The following is a 20,349-nucleotide window of genomic DNA, read 5'->3' as shown; positions in this document are numbered from 1 at the left end:
CCGGCTCACTGCGGGAGCAGCGCTAGGGAGCGGTAACTGTGGATCCCACCTCTCCCATTGCGACCTACCAGTGTCCCAACCCGGCCAGTCGCAGCTGATTGCCGCTTGCTGCTCACTGCTCCCTCTGGCCCGTCAGTACACTACCTTTTGAACTCTCGCTACCTCTTTCCTTCCAACCTTGCTCGCCTCTCTCTTAACATCGCCGAGGTGGCGGATTGATTTTCAATTCTTCCCTTTTCAACTCTTCGTTTCAAGCAACATTTGTGTTTTTACAGCCTACATGCGGGTGGTGATACGAGCAGCTCTCCCCCTCACTTCTCCCTCGTGTAAGTCGTTCCGGTTTATTCACGTGCGTTCGAGTTCAAGTACTCGCTGGCCGCATTTGGCCGACCACTCTCTGCTCTTGAGAAAGCACGACGCGCCCGCAGTTTTCGCGACTGCGCTCGTGTGAATCATCATTCGCTAACCTCTGCATGTCATCAGTCTCGGGAGCATGGTAAAGGCAGAAAGCTAAAATCCATCATCATGCTCGCCACCGTCTCTCGCTCCTCGCCTCGGGCGGGCGGTCTCTACCCCGGTAGAGCCACCACGGTTGGATCACTGGTATCCTCGAATCAGACACCCGTGAGGGCCAGCTACTATGGCCAAACTCGCGGCTTCCGCTTCGGTGCGTGGTCATCCTACCTGGACCCCGAGATCCAGCGTCAGCTACGTCTTCGTCAACGCCATATCAAATACAAGTACATGGAATCGATCAATCGCAAGCTGTCCTGGGACCCAAATTCGCGTGCTCAAGACTCGAGAATCGTGATGAAGAAGATGTTGGCCCAATGCTGGATCAGACAAGGCCATACCCGCTCTGGTGGCAGATACGTGAAAGGGGAAGACATGAAGAAGGGTGAATCGGGCGAAACTCCAGGTACCCGGCCCGGCCAGAACATTGAGGACGTCGAGCGCAGTGCCATCAATGCTCTGTTTTCCGAAAAGCGCGCCAATCCGTTGGAATATGACCTGTGGCAATCCCCTCTGCAAAACATTCGCAATTATCTCGGTAGCCAGACCAGAAGCAAGTATACGGCTGCTGCTGGTCGCGACGTCTCGCCCGACATCGACCCGATTACGAACCGAAGAATGCACTCTTCGCACGCGCCCCAGTCGGTGTTTGATAACTCTTCGGACAAAAACACTCAAGAGCCCTTTTTCCCAGACGGTGTCCCCCCCGCTGATGAACTCAAGGAGTATGGCAATGTCACTATCGACAATGCCCCATGGGCCGAAGCTGGGTCCAGTAGTGGAGTTGTGGAGACCCCGCAATATGCGGATCTCGACAAGTACAAGCCGGTCATGGATGAGAAGCTTGATGCTAAGCAACTCTCCGAGGAGCCGAAATATGACGACTTGGGCAAATACACGCCGGTGGGCCTCAAAGACTTCCTGGAAGAGGTAGACACTACGCCCAAGTATGAGGACCTCGGCAAGTATGCCAATCCGACACTGAACGACCGCCCTCCCGAGGAGCTCTCTCAGCCTGCATACGAGGACCTGGACAAGTACCGCCCGGTAATGCACAATGAAAATGCCGAAGTTCCGGAGCCGTATGAGCGATATTCAGATTTACACAAGTATGGCCCCATCATGCACAATGAGAAGGATGTGGTGGAGGAGAAGCAGCCCTACGACGACCTCCACAGGTACGGCCCAATCATGCATAACGAAAAGGACGTCTTGGAGGAGACGCAGTCTTATGACGACCTCCATAAGTATGGACCGAGCAGTTTCAACGAACCTGAGGGATTACGCCCCCGTTCCGACGAAGAGAAGTCAAAGGACTACGACGACCTTCATAAGTATCGCCCGCATTCATTCAATGAACCCTCGGGCCTGCGCCCCGTGCATCCCGAGGAAGCCTCCAAAGCTTACACTGATCTGGACCAATATGGCCCCATGTCTTACAACGAACCCCACGGACAAGCTCCCCTGCACCCGGAGGAGGCTTCCAAGGCATACGCAGATCTCGATGCCTACAACCCTGTTGGCTGGAATGAGCCGCACGGCAAACCGCCAATGCACCCAGAGGAAGCCTCAAAGCAGTACAAGGATCTTGGAAAATACTCCAAGGAGTTCAAACGCGGTGATGCACCGCCACCAGAGGGTGTCATTGTAGCGGTTGTGCCTGAGGAAGCGGCCAAGCATCAGCCTGTGCAATACAACGAGCCCGAAAGCCAACGCCCTAAGAATGACTGGGACCAGAAAGCCTTTGACGAGGCCAAGCAGTATGAGTCTTTCCGCTACAATGAGCCCGATGGCCAACCTGCCGCCGTCATCGACCCTGTTTCTAAGGGGTTGGGTGACTTTGATGCGGAGATCGCTGCAAAGGCAAACAGACGCAAGTCTTTTTCTCAGGCGTCAGAGAAGGAGAAGGCAGACGATTTGGACTTGCTCCGAGCTAGCGATGTTCGGGCCAAAATTCCGACGTCCTCGGGCCAGTCCCGGAGAGAGTACAGCACGACGAACCGGCAGATTCTTGAGGCTGATCTTCCCCGATATGCCGTGAACTGGGATATCTCGAGCAAGGCTGCCCGTATTGCAGTGCGCCAATCTAGAAACAAGGCGTGGGATCACATTCCCTCCAAGAAGGAGAACCTTACTGGCAACTATATCAGGGACTTTCCTGAAGACTTTTCGCGGAATTGGAACGACATTGTTGCGGCTGCCGCGGACAGCCAAAAGGTTGAAGAGAGCAAAGATCAAGACGAAGTTGAGGCTGCATCCTTTGATGAGAGTTTTCCGAGCCTGGAGCACAAGCTGGAGCCATCCCTGGACCGGTCTTCTTCCTTCAGGACCACTCGCATCGTGGGAAAGAGAGGTCAAATTGACCAGTATTCAAAAGAGCCTCAAGGCCTTGAGGTGAGCTACTCTGAGGAGTGCGGTGGTAAGCAGACCTGGCCCTCCTACGTCCGGACATATGGAACCGTGACAGATGCCACGGCCAGTGTCTCTTCAACCGCACAGGAAGCTGTTTCCACTGCCAAGAGCGAGGCTGTGGTATCCTCGACCACAACCGGGGCACCCCGGGAGCCTACCATTTACAAGATTCTTGCATACGACCCGACGATGCAGGCTATCAACACAGCCGAGACCACGTCGGTTGTGCCCGACAGCGCAACACCACTGACGCCAGCGGAAGTTATCCCTCGGTTGTCGAACCCAACCAAGTTCTTCCCCTACTTTAGCACTCTGCAAAAGGAGGGATATGAGATTGTTTCCGGAAGCGGAGACGTCTTGGTATTCCGCAAGGTCCGTGAGGCACAGACGTCATCCAAGGAGCAGGCTACCGCCTCCTTCGCCCCTGCGATCGAGAAGCCGACGACATATCAGGCGCCAAAGGTGAACCCCATCGACATGATGGGGAGCGACCCCGTAGTACCAAGCGCTTACTCTTCCAGTCCTACAGGCTACCTCAACTATGATTACCCCGGAGCGGAGACAACAGAGAAACCCCCGCCTCCCTTCAGCCCGCTGAGGAGGCGTAACACGATATCCTGTGACAGCCAGGATTTCGAGCCTCCGAAGCGGCCGAAGAGGAGCAGGGCCAAGAAGGTTATTCTTGGCGCCGTATGGGTCGGCGGGATTTCTTACGCGATTGGTGTCGTTGGAGAATATTTTAAGACTGGAGGCAAAGATGGTCAGGGACCCAAGAGCTTGTAGGCAGATGCCGTGAGGGAGGATTTTGCGGATTGATTCGGGATTTCGTTGGGATGGTGTATATACCTTTTCCGGTTATAGGATTCAGCTGCCACGTGAGCCAGGCAAACTCTCCATTGTATCAATAGCACGCTCAATGATGCAATAGTCACTTCTCACCATTGCCGTAGGCCGTTGCGATGGATACAATTTGGCGTGACTGACTGGTAGTGTTGTACAGCCTAAGCATCAGCAATTTCAAACAAAAAGAGGGCGTATGAGGAGATAATGCATATTCGATGAGGTACAACCTAGTAATACAATATTTTGAACGCCATGCCTTCCTGACCATCCGACGGCGACTTCATCCGTCCCCTTCTCTGTTACCAATCTCGTTATTCAGTTGTCGTAGGGATCGCTTCAAAGGAATCTCGTTTCCAATAAGGCCTTTCCCCCCGCCCCTTTGACGCTCCCGCCGCCCATCATCCCCATTAACCACAGCGTAATCCTAATCCTCAATTTCGTCTGTGTTTGCACAAATCTTCATTATTTTTGGTTGTTGCCCATTTACGAACTCTCAGTAAACCCAGGACCAGTTTTCACGTCGTCGATATGGCTCATTTGCAGCACGTGCTTCTGGTCTTCATGGTTCCAGCTCTGGCGGCGCTCGAAGGAGGGTATCCAGCTGTTTGTCGTGGACTCGACGATTGCGCGCGGGGTAGTGACGGAGGGAGAGGAGGACTGTTTGTTGTTATTGTTGTTGGAGGTGGAGGTGAAGGTTGTGTAGTTTGAGGTATCGGGCTGGGCAGTTTGTTCGGATGCCATCTTGGAGGTTGTTCTATGTTTGGTGGTTTTTTTTTTTTTGGAGGGGGGGGTTTTGATCTTTGATTTATTTGTGGATGTTGGAGGAGGGTTTTGATATTTTGTATCAATTAGGTTTTGTATGGTTTGGTGATGTAGGTAGATAGGTAAGGCGGGGAGCGTGGGGAGTGTTTTATACTCGGAGTCGTTGGAATGTAGAGGTTTGATTACACGACGACGGGGTGATGCAGAGCAACCGGAAAGTAGTTGAGTAAGGTATCACGAGAGAGATGAGCGGGGAAGGAGAAGAGGAGGAATGAGATCTTTTAAACTTCCCATATACCTCCTCCTTTACTACAGTATACGTTCTTTCCTTCCACTTTCAGGGTCCAATGTGCCTCTGAAGTCTGTCGTTGCATGCACACCACCACCACACCACCTCCCTCTTTCCGGATGTGTTTAACCTTTTTTTTCTGCCTCAGTCCTCCTCCTCCTCCTCCTCCTCATGCTTCTTCTCGGTGATTGTTACTGCAGTAAAAGATGCTCGAGATTTGGTCTATCTCCTTCACTTCCGGTGCTGCCGTGCTACCTTGCTACTCACGCCCGTCTAATGCAAGAATGACGAACGCCCAAGCTCTAGAACCCGCCCCCCCCTTTCCCGCCAAAGCATTTGTCTTACAACACGCAGGCGCCAACCGATGCATAGATGCCAGCCTTCAGAGGGAGTGTGCTGATTGAGAATCTTGCTGTATCAGACGATGATCAGCCCAGCAGGGGCTGAACGTACAACATCATAGCTTCTTTCGCCTTTTCCCCCCATGTTCCGTTGGCGGTAAGATACCTAGGTAGCGTGAAAGAAAGGTAGGGTGAGCTAGCTAGTTACCACCAGAACACCTCATATCGCCACTGACATCTGTGTGATCATAGTTACCGTATGTAATCAGCAGCTCTCCTTCATTGACATCACGTATGCACACATACACCCTCGTCGTCATAAAACGGTTCTCGAACGTATGTCTTTCGACTGTCACCCTTTTGCCCAGATCAGCACAGAAAGCTGACGATGTGTAGGATAACCAATTACATACGCCCTGGATCGTAGATAGCTCTCCTCTACGGCACTACCTCCCTATCCATAGATACTGCTATAGGTACCGACCAGCGAAATCTCGCCATCTTCTCCATTTCTCACCGCAATCAGCAGACAACGATATATCCCAGCTACACATCCGTCTACTCCCGGTGCGTGTAGTACAATCTGAAGAGACATTCACACCACCATAAACCACCCTACACCTCAGGAAACAAGAAGCAACCACCGCCGTCATTGCGGGGTAGGTTCGGGGGGGCCCAGACCCATACTAAATTAGGCTTATCGGACGTTATCAGTCAACGAGGGTCCGTGCATCCCATCAAGCCGGCCCCACACGAGCTCCGGGATCACCGCGCAGGGAAACGAACGAAACGACATCACGCTGCAGATTCTGGCATCCTTCGTTGCATTTTTGGTTGCTTGACGTGGAATCGAGTCGTTTTCGCAAGCATGAGGACGGAGTCGTGTACTTTGAACCATTTCTTCCAATTGCATCGTTTGGCGACGGGGGCTCAGCAATGGAGATAAGTCTCTTCAAAATCGCATGTGAGAAAAGGGCATGGTTGGTCCATGTAATCGGAGCCGAAGGTTGGAATGCGTTGTGTTTTGGGGGCATGAGCTAGACGCGGCAGGGATGAGCGCGTGACGGCGTGGACATCCCACATTACCACCCATTTCATCTCAGTTGGATCATCTGCATCTTGTCAAAGGAAATCCTAATAGGAATGCGAAGTCATCCAAGATCGCTGGCAGCCTCGTTAGAACAAACATGATTTTTTATTCGCCAGACCTCTGATTGAAGATGAATCTTCAACTTTTCTAAACCCCCCTCCCATCCATCCAACACCATCCCATCCCATTCGTCCCACCCATCATCATTTCCCATTTCCGTGACCGACCACCCGCCAGTCCAATTCATATCCCATCTTTCTTCGTATAGCCCTTCCAAAAATCAGGTGTAAAAGACGAAACAGGCGAGACGAAAAAATCCATCAAAAATCAAGAGACACACACTCTTCGCTTCCAAATCGAACGTAACATGGATGCTGCATGTATCTCGTCTAACGGGGTCCGCGTTCGGGGTAGGGGCCAGGTTTGTAGGCGTGGGCGTGTTACGGTGAATTTGTGTCGCGCGCCTTTGGGGGAATCTTTGGGATAAAATAATGGAGGCCGCCCGTCCCGAAGGTATAGTAATAGTGGAATCGTACAGTAGTAATACTTTGAGGTGTTTGAAAACAGAAAAACGCCTTGCGCTATGCATCCAGTACACACGAGTTGGTTTTGCCCAATGGCGGTTTTTGAGAGCCAAGGTATAGACAGTAAAAAGGTGTTGTGCAAGAGGGAAGAAACGAGAGGCCATGCTCGGTATATGCAGGGCATCAGTTCAGCCTCAGCAAGGCAAAAAGGGTATAGAAACCCAGAAAAAACATGGAATGAAAAGCGGTAGTTGGAACAAGGCTCAAGGTGTACGGGGGCGCTTCCAGTAGTATTGCTAAAATCCACCATGTTAACCTCAACCTCTTTACTCCTCAACATTGCAGGGCTTACCTTGTGCTGCTTGCGACACGCGCGCAGGCTGGGCTTGCGCAGACCATCCGTCACGGCAAGGCGGCGCTGGTCGTCGTCGTCGAACTCGGGAACGTAGTAGTACTCGCTCTCGAGCTGCTTGCCAGCAGCGTCCTTGCCCTGGCGTTGGATAATGCCAATGCATGCCGTTGCCTCGATCAGACTTCGGAGCTGGTCCTTTGTCAACCCCTTGCGCTCTTCTGACGGCAGGTTGTTCATGATGGTTGACAGCGGGTTGGACGACAGACGCGAAAAGGCCAGCTGGTTGACGACGTGGTTCCGGACGGTGGGGTTCTCGTAGGGGGGCTCCGCTTCCTTGACTTCCTCCTCATCTTCTAGCACCTCGCCTTCTTCAGCCTCCTCTGGCGACTTTGGTGGCGCCGAGATGGGGCTAGAGGGTCTAGACTCGTCACGGACTGTGGGCAGGCCTGTCCGCTTGAAAGGAGGGAATTTGGGAGAGGCAGTAGTGATGGAGGCTAGGCGATTGGAGATATCGGCGCCAAATGGTCCAAAAGAATGAACAATCGGGTCGTTCTCCTCGTCAGGATCGTTCGCGTTCTCGTCTTCCGGCTCACTGAGTTCGGATGAGAAGGAGTTGGTGGCCTCGGTAGCGAAGCTCTGACCAATGATGGTGCCCGAGTCAACCAGCTTGGGAAGCTCGGGCTCGTCTGCGCTCGAGTCCTCGTAGATTTGCACTTCTCCATCTTCCCTGGGCAACAGAGCTTGAAGTCGCTGCGAGCTGCTGAGATGCGCCGTTGGTGAGTCTGGAGACTCGATGCGCGAGGGTCGGCGCAAAGGGCTCGACTGCAAAAGGTCGGCAGCAACGCGGGCAGCGGAGCGAGGAGGCGAGTCACCCCAAGCAGAATCATCGGGGCTGGCGAGGCGGTCGCGACGGTCCCGCTTCGGCCATTGGATCATGACGCGGGCGTCCTGAACGTCGATCATGATTTCGGTCCCTTCTGTTTCGGAGGTGAAGGAATCGCCCTTGAGAAGCTCCCACGTGCGGCCCTGGCAGTGAAGTTTCAGCCCGTTCCAGCCATTGCAGATGATTTCAATCTTGTTGGGCTCCAGGGCGGAGGGAGCAGGCACGTAGCGGGCCTTGACGTGGATGCGGGAGACGAGGCGGTTTGCGGATAACTGGTAGTGGGACGAGTTGCTAGAGCGGCCCATGAGGAGAGTTTCGCCATTCTCGTTCAATTCGATGGAGCTCACAGCACCGAGGGGAGTGCGTTCGGAGGCGGTAGAGAGTGTCCGAGACAGACCACCAGGTCTTGAGTGTACGCGGGGCGGAGAGGAGGATAGTATGCCGGTGCTCGAGGTCGGGATCGGGGTGGGATATTTCAGGTACGCGTTGCTTGCTCCCACAGAACCGGGACGAGCTTGTCGTTTGGAGGGTCTAGGGAAGCCTGGGGACGAAGAGAGAGGTTCAAATGCCGGGAGAAGGCTTGGGGCAGGACGTTTGGTTCCAGCCAGAGGAAGCGTAGGCTCCTGGTTCTTTGATTGGGGCGACGAGTCGAGCATTATGGCGACGACAGCATGCCCAGACTAGGAGAGGGAGTGTGCCGGTTCGAGTAGTATAGAAGAGCGTGTTTGTTCCTTTTGCAGTGTTCCCTCTTGTGATTTCTCAAAGTTGGTTTCCTTGCACGTCGTTGGGAGGTGGGCGCGTTATGCTCGGCGCGGGTTTCGCTTCGACTATCGGACGTGGGATATTGGCGTTGTGCGGGTAAGCGTGTAAGTGGCTCTCGCTCTTCCGGCAGGGGTGAGATGTACGAGAGTCAAGGTCTTGAGGGATATATCCGTAGAAGGGAGAGAGAGGTAGAGAGGACAGGGTCTTCAACAAAGTTGAATATCTCTTGAAGAGGTCACTAGGATCCAAGCCTGGCCACACGTGAATAAAAAAAAAGAGAGAGAAGGCTTTGGAAGAGTGAAGACTGTCAAAGTGGTTGCAGGTCTGATGGAAGGAGGCCCGGTGGTGCGGCCCTGGACCTTTTTGAGGGGGGCCCTTGCCCAAAAAACGGGAAGCGTGTCTCTCGCGCGTCCACGTCTCTCCCGCGTGTTTGGTGGGCGCGCGCCGAATTGTGCTGTGCAGGCACCTCGCATTGTGCTTTAGGTACTTTAGGTACGTAGAGTGGGGAGCAAGAGTCGCGTGCCCGCTGAGGGTGGACGGGTTTATAGGTACCTTCGCGGGAAGATGGATGGCCACAGCGGGTAGATGCGCTAAAGATGACCGTGTTTCCAGGCCATGGCCGCTGGACGCGGGCCGTTGTCTGAGCTTGTTGCGGCGGTCACCCGCTAACCTTGGAGTTTAATTGCTTCCCCAAGGAGTAAGGTACCTGTAGCTGTCTTCAACCTCATCAGCCTTTTCCGTCTTCATCACCAACTCTCACGCTCACTCTCATGATCATTCTGAGCCTTGAGATTCATGACTTCTCTATCCGTAGACCGCCATTTCTCTTCCAGCCTCTTGTGTGCAAAACTTGCAGTCATTAGGCCTCACAATGGTCGTTATGCCCCTCATCAAGATCCGATCCAGCCTCCCCGAAATCACGTTCGAGTCTCCAAGTCCCCACCATACACGCTTTCTTGGGTGAGAGACGAGTAAGAGGCTACAAGAAAAAAAAAACCAATGCTGGCCCACTTCCGGTGCGCGTCTTCTCTTACACCACCACACACGCACACACGCTTTCGATCGCTGCCGATGGTCAGCATTTCATCCTTCTTCCCAGCTGTTGACGGATGATGAGCTAATGTACTTTGACATTACGGGGGCCATCCCATCCAACGGCGAAGAGCGCTGAAGAACATACTCATTAGCCGCCCAAGGCCACCGGTGGATGAGAGTCCACTCTGTCCAACCGTCTGGCCCATTCGAACCCCGGCGCATCCAAAGCCTGGCCGGAGTGACCTATGCTAACCGGGAAGGTAAGGTGAGGTAACTGAAGTAAAGTATCTCCCTCAGGATGGCGTGTCCAAGACAAGCTCAAGAGGCTTGCAATCTACATTACTAGTACGTTGCATAGCTAGCTGAGGTTTCTCTGGCAGTCTTGCCCAAGTCTCCAAGAAAAGCCATGCATTCCATCGCTGTGCGCTGTTCACCCCAGTCCTTCGTCTATCCCTGTGCTTCACAGCCGAGACTCATACACCCTAAATCGCGATACCGCACTGGACCGGTTCTCGTCTAAAACCCTCCTCTGGATTCATTGGTTCCGAGCACGGTCGTTTCTCTCTTCCTGTGGCTATATCCGACTTCCCTTTGCTGCCACAAGCATCATAGATTGCACCAAAAGTCTGCCCGTCCTGTGAGACTTTCAAGTCTTGACCCGCCCCGTCGACTGGGATGCGGGAAACCGGTCCCAGACTCCCAGTCCCAGATCGCCTCGTTCCAGGCTGCCCATGCAATGCAATCCGAAGGGGGTTGAAACGAGCATCGCGAGACCGTGTTTGCTGCGCGTAAAGTGTCTTTCACTCTTGAAATGCTTGGGTTCCCTTAACCCCTCAAGAGTATGATCTCTTGATCTATATACCATGTTCCAACCTGACGAATCCTCTGCAATTCGCTGCCTTGATTTACCCAAATCAACATGTCTTTATAACGCGTACACAAGCGAATATGACTACCCGTCCCCTAGCACGGGTGGAAATGAGCTGTCAGGAAGCGCCAGACACTTTGTACCCGGAAAGCCGTGCTTTGAAAGTAGTTAAACCCACGTCTTCCCGAACCGTCAATCATCGCGTCCCGACAGAACACCCCGCATCGCTAAAGCAAGTCGCGCTCCCTCCCATCTCTTTCTCACACGACCCGCAGAGGCTTTTGGGCAAATGATGATCCCGGCATTCCCAATTGGATTCCATCGGATTGAAAAAAAACTCGTTGGCATGTGCATAGTAGTGACCGACCAACTTACAATGGCAGTCCGGCCCACAACCCACGTTGTCCACACTTTTTCAGAGACTCTTGGTTGCCGGGACCCGTTTTCAGACTGAGACGATGCTCGTGTGTTGAGACTTGTATGTGAAGCAGTTTCCATGTCCGTCGGTAATAGGAGTGAAGAAGCGTTGGTCGATTATTCTACGAATCGCAACTGTGGTGCAAAGATTTGAGACGTTGCTACTGAACGCGCTGGTCGACTGCTAATCCGGCTGTCCTCGGCTGACTTCGCATCTGAAGACGCGATATCAACCACTCAACGCGTTGAGACATGTGCAACCCGTTTTATGCAGTGTCCAGAGTCTGAGCGTCAATTCCGAGGCCAGAAACTTCATCCAAGACTGTTAATTGCAAAATTTGCTACAATATCGGGACAAGAACGCCAACATGTGCACTCAATCCAACATTGTAGAAAACCAGCAAGTCGCGACGGCGCGGTGGTTGCGGTTGAAGCTAAGGTCCTTCACCGAACCCTCACCTCGGTCAGGCCAGACCGGCACGGGAAGCACGGGCCACATCGGCACCGGCGCCCTGGATCCGCCGACAGGACATGATCCCTGCCGTTTTGGCCAAAAAATTTCTGGACGACGGTCCAAAGATTTCTGGTCGCCCCCACCATATCTCTCTCTGTAGTCGCAGTGTTGAAGTTTTGCCAGAACCAAAAAAAAAAACCACAAGACGAGCCTTCAACCAACCCGTCAAACCCGCAGTCATGGCTCCCTCAAAGACCGTCGCCGTCGCATCGAAAGATGTTACACCCTCAATTGACCCCGAGCAGGTAAAAAACTACCATTCCCAATTCCCTTTCGTTTGCCTCGACACCCATTCAAGATTTCCCGGATCGCTAATCCAATGCGCGAAACCTTAGACCCTGAAGGCCTCCAAGGCTCTCCTGGCGCACATCAAGAAGGCCGCCAAGGAAAAGTCTGAGGAATCCGGCAAGAAGAACCTCCTCGCCGACGAGACAGAGGACCTCGCCAGCCAGCCCATCTGGCTCACCCTCACAACCAAGCGCCACATCGCCGACAGCGCCCGCCTCAAGCCCGGCAAGATCACCCTCCCGCACCCCCTCAACCAGGACGAGGACGCCACGATATGCCTCATCACCGCCGACCCCCAGCGCGCCTACAAGAACATCGTCGCCTCGGAAGAGTTCCCCGAGGCCCTCCGCAAGCGCATCACCCGCGTCGTCGACGTGGCCCACCTCAAGTCCAAGTTCAAGCAGTACGAGGCCCAGCGCAAGCTCTTCGCCGAGCACGACGTCTTCCTCGCAGACGACCGCATCGTCAACCGCCTCCCCAAGGCCCTCGGCAAGACCTTTTACAAGACCACCGCCAAGCGTCCCGTCCCCGTCGTCATCTCCGCTAAGCCCCCCCGCGGCGCAGACGGCAAGCGCGCAAAGGCGGCCCCCAAAACCCCCGGTACCGTCAACGCCGGCACCCCGCAGGACATTGCCGCCGAGATCGAAAAGGCCGTCGGCGCCGCCCTCGTCAGCCTCACCCCGTCCACCAACACCGCCATCCGGATAGGCTACGCCGGCTTCAAGCCCCAGCAGGTCGCCGACAACGTCACCGCCGTCGTCGATGCCCTCATCACCAAGTGGGTGCCCGAGAAGTGGGCCAACGTAAAGAGCATCTACGTCAAGGGCCAGGAGACCGCCGCCTTGCCCATCTGGCTGACGGACGAGCTCTGGCTCGAGGACAAGGATATCGTCGCCGACGACAGCGAGCAGGCCAAGGCGATGAAGGAGAAGGCCAACGTCGGCAAGAAGCGCAAGTCGATTGGTGCTGACGACGAAGAGACCGAGACTGCGACTAAGCCCTCCAAGAAGGCCAAGAAGGCAGCCAAGGAGGCGGCGCAAAAGGCTCTTCCCGAGGGCGACGACGAGAACCTCAACAAGCAGATTGCCGAGCGCAAGGAGAAGCTGAAGAAGCAAAAGGCCAAGGCCAAGGCTGCCGTCGACAACTAAATGTGTTTGAGACCGAGGGCATGCTGTAGAGATGGTACCGAAAAAATAAAAAGGAGGAGGGTTTTACGTGCGGGATTATACCATGCATGGTTTGTGGCGTACGGCGTTGGTTCAGACAAAAATTAACCATGAGAACTCGTGCTTCGAAATTTTACCAATAAGAACTAGTGTACAATTTTCCCTTTTGCACTTTTCCCTTGTGTCGCTTCCAGCAAGTTACTACCAACATTCTGATCCACTCGCATTACAACTCCTCAAAGACAGGAACCTCCTCGACCGTCTTTTCAGCCTCAAAAGTCTTCTTAAACGGCCCAAAGAACTCCTGGATGGTCTTGTTGAGCGTCTTGTCAGAAATCTGCATATGCTCGCCAGGAATTTGACGGAAGCGCAGCCCGCCCTTGCGGTCCAGCTCTCTCAAGCCGATCCAGTCCTCCTTGTAAATCGCCCGGGCCCGCAGCGGCAGGCTCTCGGTGCCGTTGACCTCCTCGAACCAGGCCGTCTCCTTGGGGATGACGGTGGTGTCGTCCTCAAACATGACCATGACAAAGTTGGCCAGACTGGCGAGGTTCTTGCCGTACCGCACATTCTTGAGCTCGCGCTCGTTGTTGATATCAGCCAAGAAGTTGGACGACTCGAGGTACTTTGCGTACTGCTCCGGCTGCGGGTCGCGGTAGTACTGGGCCGGCACGAGGCGGTTCTGCACGAAGCCGGACCAGGTGTTGAAGCGCAGCAGGGCCATGGCGCCCTTGCAGAGGAGGTCACCGTCGCCGCAGGCGCGGAACTCGACGATGCCGTTGTGCTGGCTGCCGTAGGTGACGAGGGACCGGACCGGCGGGTTGTTGCAGCGCTCGACGTAGCCGCGCAGGAACTGCCCGCCCTGGCTGAAGCCGATGGCGTCGACGGCGGGCGCCGTGGAGAGGATCGGGTGCGCGGCGAGCTCGGCGCAGACTTCCTCGAGCTGGGTGGTGACGTTGCCGAAGAAGGTGGCGGAGCGGTCGGCGTTGGGATCCGCGCCGACTTTGATGGTGTAGACAAAGGTGCCCGGGTTGAGCTCCTCGGCGACTTCGCCTAGGCGCTTGATGCCCTCGCCGTCGTACGAGTCGCCGAGGCCGTGCCAGACGATGAGGGGGATTGGGTGGTCGTCGGTGTCGTCGGAGGAGCTTGTGTGGTGCTTCGGGGTCGCGGCCGTGTAGGCTGCGGTGGCTAGGGAGCCGACTGTGAGCAGCGTGGGGATGGAGAGGGACTTCATTGCGTGATCTCGTATTTCCTGGTTATTCGTCTACTACTATCAAAGCTGGACTATGGTTGTGAGGTTGGAGAGCGACCAGTGCCCGGGAGACTTTTGTTGGTCTTTCTTTCGGATGTCAAAGGGACGGAGGGGAGTGTGGCAAGGGAAAGCTGACGACACCAACCTAAGCCCATGGACTGCAGTTGCGCGGTTGGGTGAGAGCAGGAGCTTGGCCGTTGCCGCCTGCCTATCGCCATGCATTGCTAACTTATCGATTGAGCTTCCCATTGGCCACGGACAAAACATGTGGGCTGGGGGATGTTCCGAGAGCCCGTCCACCCATCTTCACTGAACGTGCCTTCACACGCGCTTAGGTCAGCACCTTACCAGCGGTCCGTTCCATCCATTTCACGAGTTTCCCAGGCCTCAAGGGGTTAGCGTCTCAGGAGCTTCAACCTCGACAGCTCTCGAGCCGTCTCTTTGGCCCGGTGCTCTCTTACACCTTGACATTCAAGTTCAACTACTAAGCCAGACGATAGACCTAGCCTCCCCTGTCAACGTCGGTCAAAAGTCTTGGAGGTCCGGCGGTCCTCCTCTGCCAAGTTCACAGCAGACAGACTAGAAGCAGCAACAGCTCCAGCCAAGTCCGTCGGGGGCCTCGTCAAGTGTCGGCCCTCGTTCCTGGGAGCTAGTCGCTCCCGGATGGTGGTAGAACGCAGCATAGACGTTCGTTACGTCCATTGACTCGAGTGGCTATCCCTCCCCCCAGCCGTGTGAGTGTCAACGGCTCAGTGGCGGGTAGATCCTAGGTCGGCGGGATTCCCTGCCCTCTCTACCCCTCTGAAACGCTCTCGGTGCGAGACCAAAGATGCAACCAAGAAATGGTCCCCTGTTTCACGCAACCTAGCCTCTCAGGCTTTCTCACTGGTGTTCCCCCCGGAGCACCACCACCACAGTCTACGACGCACCCTCGTACAGGGACAGAGGCTGACGACGCTGAAGACCGAAGGGTGCATGAAGTAGCCTTGTGGCTGGACGACGTTGATCGGCCGATCTTTCTGCGGCCTTGGCTCGGACGGCATGTGTTCGGGCGAACCGTCTTTGCTGGCGGGTTGCGTAGGTGGGCAGTGTTCGAGGGTTCCATAAGTATGGACGACGTTCCCTTCTCGAACGGCACTTGAAACACGGGAACGAAGGTGTATGCTCATTGAACTGAATACCCATCTGCAGAGTTGTCGAGTTTATCTGATCTGAACAACTGCATCTCTCTATTTCCATCTTTCAATCTAAATATACGCCTTTGCTCTGCATTTCACTTCTCATCAGACGTTTCCATTTCACAGTCCGACAACCGATCAAAATGCAGTTCTCAAAGGTTCTCTACGTCCTCTTCCCGGTTGCCGTCCTGGCGGCGCCGTTCAAGACCTTCGAGGTCCCGACGCTGGACCCCAACACGGTTGCACCGGTGGTTCCTGCCATCGACCGACGTGTTCCTCAGGCGGATACTTGTGACGAGTAAGGCGGTTTGTGGAACAGCACCGAGGAAAGTTAAGGGCGGCTCTATCAACGTTTCTCGAACATAACGCCGAGGGATGGACACGGATACGTTAGTATGTTACTCGGTGCTACGAGTAGACCAGTGATATCAAAAAGGTTTGTCTTTATCCAACAACAACAACAACAACATCCTACGCCCATTGCATCTTTGTTTTACGACTTGTATACCGTCAACGACGTTTCAGTACGGCATTGGTTGTATACAATGACACCAAGCCGAACTCTGATACTCCTTTCAGCCCTTTGTTGTCCAAAGACATGAGACATGGCACATGGCTAACATTCCTCTCAGATACCCCTATCACTAGTCTGCATGTTCAATTTGCGAAGAGGAACGTTCAGGAGACGGGACTCCTCGGTCCCATTGTCAACACGGCCCGGGTTCAAGGCCTCACCAGCCGTACCTCAACTCCACACGCAGCTGGAAAGGAGACTTTGACTCTCCGAGTTCGTTTAGTGGAAACGGGAAAACGTTTGGGGAAGGAAAGAACATTATTGTACCTACCTTTGAAGGCGGTCTTTCGAACCTGCCCTTGGAAAAGAAATAGACGCCGAGATATCTACCACTTTCTCTTCTGACTCTTTGCTCCCATACTCAACCAGTCGACGATACCTTCATCGTTGAGTTACCACAGCTTCGCCGTGCTCTCTCGGCCGTCGCCTCTAAGGGCATTTATCTCGATATCGACAATTGCAGTTGTATTGCGAATCTCTCTACGAAGCTACTGTAGCTTCAACTCAAGGTTTCAATACTCTCTTTTCGAAGTCTCTACGTTCGCTTTTGGGATCTACGCCTTCACCACTCTCTATCGACTGAGCTTACTTGGCAACTGAACTGTCTTGATCTCTATCCTTCTAGCTCAGCTTCGACATCAAGCAGCTTCTTCGTCGAGCAGATTCTTATTTACCAGCTGATTACAAGCTCACCTACACTCTCTTTTACTCTCCCCTCTCTGAACATCATGGCAAGTTAATGTCCTACCATCTCCGAGACAGCTTGCGGTTTCCTATACTCGCTCGAGGACACTGGACAATGACCTGTCTTTTTTTTTTCCGGGATATTGGCCCATGTGAAGAATCTTCGAAACTCCATCCCCTGTCGGAAGAGCGCTTACTACTCACTTACATAAAGATGGATGATGAACTGACACGATGAATGAACACAGATGAAGTTCCCCGGGATTATTCCTGCTGAGATGACTACTCTTAACGGATACTATGTTCGTACCAATTCTTCGATCCCCGGAACCTCCGAGATTAAGCAACTCGACTTCACGGTTGACGGTCATCCCAAGTTGATTCGAGTCTTGCATCGACAAGACCGGTCCGTCGAACCGCCCCGCTTCCGGCTCCGAGTCGTGGAGCACCCCAACTGGGTGACACGGTCCGTGCGCAAAAGAAAGGTCGACTGGGACGCCGCGGTGGACGTAGGTCCAGCACCGTTCAACCACCCCACTGCGACTCTGCCGGACATCTACAAGGCCGTTTTAGAAACCCTCGGACGCGAAATCTCGGAGGCTACGCTGGAACAGATCAACAACCTCCACAAAGACGACACCACCCTTGACCTGCCCCTCGAGGGAGACAAGGTCTGGTTCGATGACTACAGCTGGATCCAGCTTCCCATCAACCGTTCTTCGTACCTAGCCATCAGCCCAGACGACGACTCCTCCGGTGACTCTGGCGACTCTGGCACCGTAGGCGACAACGACTGCTACCTCGACTGCGATTTCGATTGTGGCGACGCTTTCGCGGACGAGAACGAGCAGACATTGCAGGGTGACTCAGACACGGCTGGCAAAGATTGCGACGACAACTACACAATGGCTCCCTCTGGCCCCAAGGCGCAGAGCGTTGCGCAGAGTGCTGCTGCCACGAACAACTCGGCACCCGCCCCCGAGCCCGCGGCGGCCAAGGGTCCTCACCCTGGCCACATGCAGGTGTCTTGCCAGTTCACGAGCGAGCAGAGATTGAGACGCATGCTGCGAGACAACAAGAGCGATCCAGCTAGGGAGGATAGCTACCGTCTTCAGGGAGTGCAGCTCATCGATAACGTCCGCACCATGCTGCGCGTGTATGTTGGACCCTCGTTCTGGTTACTATGGCAGAATCTTACTGGAGTGGTGATGCTGACGTTTGACTCGCAGTCCTATCAAGACGTTTGACACTGCTTGTGTCTACTTCCACTGGTTCAGACTCTCGTTCCGCGACGCTGAGTACAACTACTCAGATGCTGCCATGGCTTGTCTCTTCCTGGCCTGCAAGGTCGAGGACACCATCAAGAAGTCTAGGGAGATCCTGTGTGCGGCGTACAACATTAAGAATCCCGAGCACCCCACGACCCAGGACGACAAGGTGCGTGAGAATCAGCAGTTTACTACATAACCATGACTAACCCAACCGCAGATGTTCGAGCAGCCCTCCAAGATCATCATCGGCTTGGAGCGCCTGGTCCTCGAGACCGTCGGCTTCGACTTCCGCTGCCGCTACCCTCAGTCCGCTCTGCTCAAGGCAACCAAGAAGATCTTGGGTCCTCAGTCCAAGACCGTCTTCGCTACCGCCATGGAGATGAGCGTCGACCTGTACAAGACCTTTGCCCCGGTCAAGCAGACCACCTACGCCCTGGCCCTAGGCCTTCTCGAGCTCAGCGCCCGCCTCCTCGGCCAAGGCGTCGACAAGGTAGAGAAGATCAACTACGCCGACTTCCACACGACGCGCCAAAACGTCGTCGAGACGGTCCTCGACCTCCTCGACCTCTATACCCAGCACGGCAAGTCCACCAAGCTCGGCGTCCAGTTCGACCTCAACAAGTTCATCGAGGTCAAGATCGTCATCAACAGCGAGGTCGACAACACCCCCGGCCTCGTGCGCTACGCCCACTGGTGCACCAATTGCGACGGCGGCGAGGACGAGAACCTCTCCAACGGCGTCTCCGTCCTCAAGAATATTTCCTTCTTTGGTAGCAACTCTGCTAAGCGCAACGGACGCAACCAGGACGGCACCATGCGCTTCGTGTTTGACCCGGACCGCGCCCGCCAGGAGCGCAAGGAGGTCGAGGCTTACTACCGTGACGAGTATGAAGAGTACGAGGTCGAGGTTGAGGTTCCCATTGAGCCTGAGCAGCGCGGCGGCGGCAACAACAATAACAACCATAACCACCGCGATAAGCGTCATGAGGGCGGCGGTGGCGGTGGTTGGGGCGGTCGTCGTAACCACCATGGTCGTGCCAAGGGCCGCGGTTACTACTGAGCTTGCTTGCTACCTCTATCATCGCCTTCATCTTTGAATTCGCTCTTCACCGCGCGGCGGTCACTACTTCTGTCGACGCTTACATAGTACCCGCCAACGAACGAGGCTTTGCACATCAAGTGTATATGGGAACGAAGGGAAACTTTGTCCGATTATTTGGCGTTGACGGTACTAAAAGATACCCCATGGGAAAAGAATTTGGAATGCTTTTTTTCTTTGTTTCCGGGAAGGAAAAAAATACGACTTTGGCGGGTTGAGTCCGCCCGCACGTCGCATTGTCAGAACTACAATTCATATCACGAGGCTTGTATAAGCAGATAGGAATTGAAACATACGGTTGCATATTGTTGTGCCATTGGGTTTGTGCGCAATTGCCTGATGAAAAGTCAGCGCTGAGCAACCTCGCTCGGGGCACCGAAAGGCCAAGATGCGGACGAGCTCGATCAAGGAGTTCTAAATCATCAGGGAAGATCACAAGACACCCCTAATCGAGTCTTGTCTCCTCCCTCTCTCTGTCCCGTCCGAGTGTCCCATATAAAGGGCCTCATCTGTAGGCTGTCTTTAGCGTCTTCCAGTGACATTTTGATGATGTGTCGGTTTATCTTTGAAGGCGTATAGAGGTTGGAGCAGGCGGGGAGGGGGGGCGGTTGTGTTACATATACCCATGCCTGATAGGCGGTTATTTCGAGTTCATCCGCGAGGCAGGCTGGGAGGCTCACTGAGATAGTGCATGTTTCCCTTATTTCAATGCACAACGCGTCATGCGCAGCTTTGCTGTGCATCTTCGGTGTGGCCTCACGAATGAGGCGGAGACATTGAGATTTTACTCGATGTTGGATGCGGCGCTGTCTGAGGCCACGCGCTTGCTTACTTTGAGGCGCTCATTCCAGTCGTCTCGCTATTGTCTGGCGCACTCTCCTGGCTCAAGTATAAAAAGATGAAAACGCCCACTCTGCCATGAGAAGTGTTGAGACTAACCATTACTTCGAATTACCATGGCTACACAACGAAAACGCACACACGATCTACTCCGCTTATCAAACCTGAGCCATACTGCTTCATCCACCTACTTTGCCGCACCCATGATCATGAAAGGGATGAAGCTCGGGTAGCATAGCATCATGTATTTAAGATGACTGGTTTTCCTCACACAGGTCCTTTGATGGGCTCACTGAATCTCCTTCTCGTCCGCTTCTCCACGTATCGCGATTCATATTACTAGACCATGGTCAATATAAATATAAAGTCTTTGCCCACCCCGAACTTGTATTTTA

At 54.2% G+C, this 20,349-nt stretch overlaps 6 protein-coding genes across 6 annotated transcripts; 3 read left to right on the top strand and 3 right to left on the bottom strand.

Annotated features, from left to right (window-relative positions):
- Positions 1–184: 184 nt before the first annotated feature.
- Positions 185–3,961, top strand: BDZ83DRAFT_617893 (uncharacterized protein). Its single transcript, XM_060508052.1, has 2 exons — positions 185–326; positions 484–3,961. Exon 2 carries the CDS (start codon positions 526–528, stop codon positions 3,706–3,708), a length of 3,183 nt encoding a protein of 1,060 aa, XP_060365921.1. The 5' UTR covers positions 185–326; positions 484–525; the 3' UTR covers positions 3,709–3,961.
- Positions 3,962–4,775, bottom strand: BDZ83DRAFT_617891 (uncharacterized protein). Its single transcript, XM_060508051.1, has one exon. The coding sequence runs from the start codon at positions 4,507–4,509 to the stop codon at positions 4,252–4,254; it is 258 nt and encodes an 85-aa protein (XP_060365920.1). The 5' UTR covers positions 4,510–4,775; the 3' UTR covers positions 3,962–4,251.
- A 1,629-nt stretch (positions 4,776–6,404) lies between these two features.
- BDZ83DRAFT_617881 (uncharacterized protein) lies at positions 6,405–9,093 on the bottom strand. The gene has a single exon (XM_060508050.1). The coding sequence runs from the start codon at positions 8,663–8,665 to the stop codon at positions 6,578–6,580; it is 2,088 nt and encodes a 695-aa protein (XP_060365919.1). The 5' UTR covers positions 8,666–9,093; the 3' UTR covers positions 6,405–6,577.
- A 2,391-nt stretch (positions 9,094–11,484) lies between these two features.
- Positions 11,485–13,216, top strand: BDZ83DRAFT_617878 (ribosomal protein L1p/L10e family-domain-containing protein). The gene is made up of 2 exons (XM_060508049.1): positions 11,485–11,850; positions 11,941–13,216. Exons 1-2 carry the CDS (start codon positions 11,623–11,625, stop codon positions 13,039–13,041), a joined length of 1,329 nt encoding a protein of 442 aa, XP_060365918.1. The 5' UTR covers positions 11,485–11,622; the 3' UTR covers positions 13,042–13,216.
- A 69-nt stretch (positions 13,217–13,285) lies between these two features.
- Positions 13,286–14,290, bottom strand: BDZ83DRAFT_575675 (palmitoyl protein thioesterase; the record flags this gene model as incomplete). The annotated part of the gene is made up of 1 exon (XM_060504836.1): positions 13,286–14,290. The coding sequence occupies one exon, from the start codon at positions 14,288–14,290 to the stop codon at positions 13,286–13,288; it is 1,005 nt and encodes a 334-aa protein (XP_060365917.1).
- A 2,398-nt stretch (positions 14,291–16,688) lies between these two features.
- Positions 16,689–19,306, top strand: BDZ83DRAFT_278235 (uncharacterized protein). The gene is made up of 3 exons (XM_060502113.1): positions 16,689–17,900; positions 17,974–18,181; positions 18,233–19,306. Exons 1-3 carry the CDS (start codon positions 16,993–16,995, stop codon positions 19,073–19,075), a joined length of 1,959 nt encoding a protein of 652 aa, XP_060365916.1. The 5' UTR covers positions 16,689–16,992; the 3' UTR covers positions 19,076–19,306.
- Positions 19,307–20,349: the final 1,043 nt, after the last annotated feature.

The sequence above is a fragment of the Colletotrichum acutatum genome (genome assembly GCF_030867785.1).
Source record: "Colletotrichum acutatum strain CBS 112980 chromosome Unknown BDZ83scaffold_37, whole genome shotgun sequence".
NCBI lineage: Eukaryota > Fungi > Ascomycota > Sordariomycetes > Glomerellales > Glomerellaceae > Colletotrichum > Colletotrichum acutatum.
Note: the sequence above shows the minus strand (reverse complement) of the source record. Positions and strands in the feature narration are given on the sequence as shown.

What these genes read in the sequence shown, in the direction of transcription:
- BDZ83DRAFT_617893 (XM_060508052.1), top strand. Translation starts at nt 526, where the DNA reads ATGCTCGCCACCGTCTCTCGCTCCTCGCCTCGGGCGGGCGGTCTCTAC.
- BDZ83DRAFT_617891 (XM_060508051.1), bottom strand. Translation starts at nt 4,509, where the DNA reads ATGGCATCCGAACAAACTGCCCAGCCCGATACCTCAAACTACACAACC.
- BDZ83DRAFT_278235 (XM_060502113.1), top strand. Translation starts at nt 16,993, where the DNA reads ATGAAGTTCCCCGGGATTATTCCTGCTGAGATGACTACTCTTAACGGA. An exon ending in GTCCGCACCATGCTGCGCGT is followed by an intron (nt 17,901 to 17,973) that starts GTATGTTGGACC and finishes TTTGACTCGCAG; the next exon opens with TCCTATCAAGACGTTTGACA. An exon ending in CCACGACCCAGGACGACAAG is followed by an intron (nt 18,182 to 18,232) that starts GTGCGTGAGAAT and finishes ACCCAACCGCAG; the next exon opens with ATGTTCGAGCAGCCCTCCAA.
- BDZ83DRAFT_617878 (XM_060508049.1), top strand. Translation starts at nt 11,623, where the DNA reads ATGATCCCTGCCGTTTTGGCCAAAAAATTTCTGGACGACGGTCCAAAG. An exon ending in CCTCAATTGACCCCGAGCAG is followed by an intron (nt 11,851 to 11,940) that starts GTAAAAAACTAC and finishes GCGAAACCTTAG; the next exon opens with ACCCTGAAGGCCTCCAAGGC.
- BDZ83DRAFT_617881 (XM_060508050.1), bottom strand. Translation starts at nt 8,665, where the DNA reads ATGCTCGACTCGTCGCCCCAATCAAAGAACCAGGAGCCTACGCTTCCT.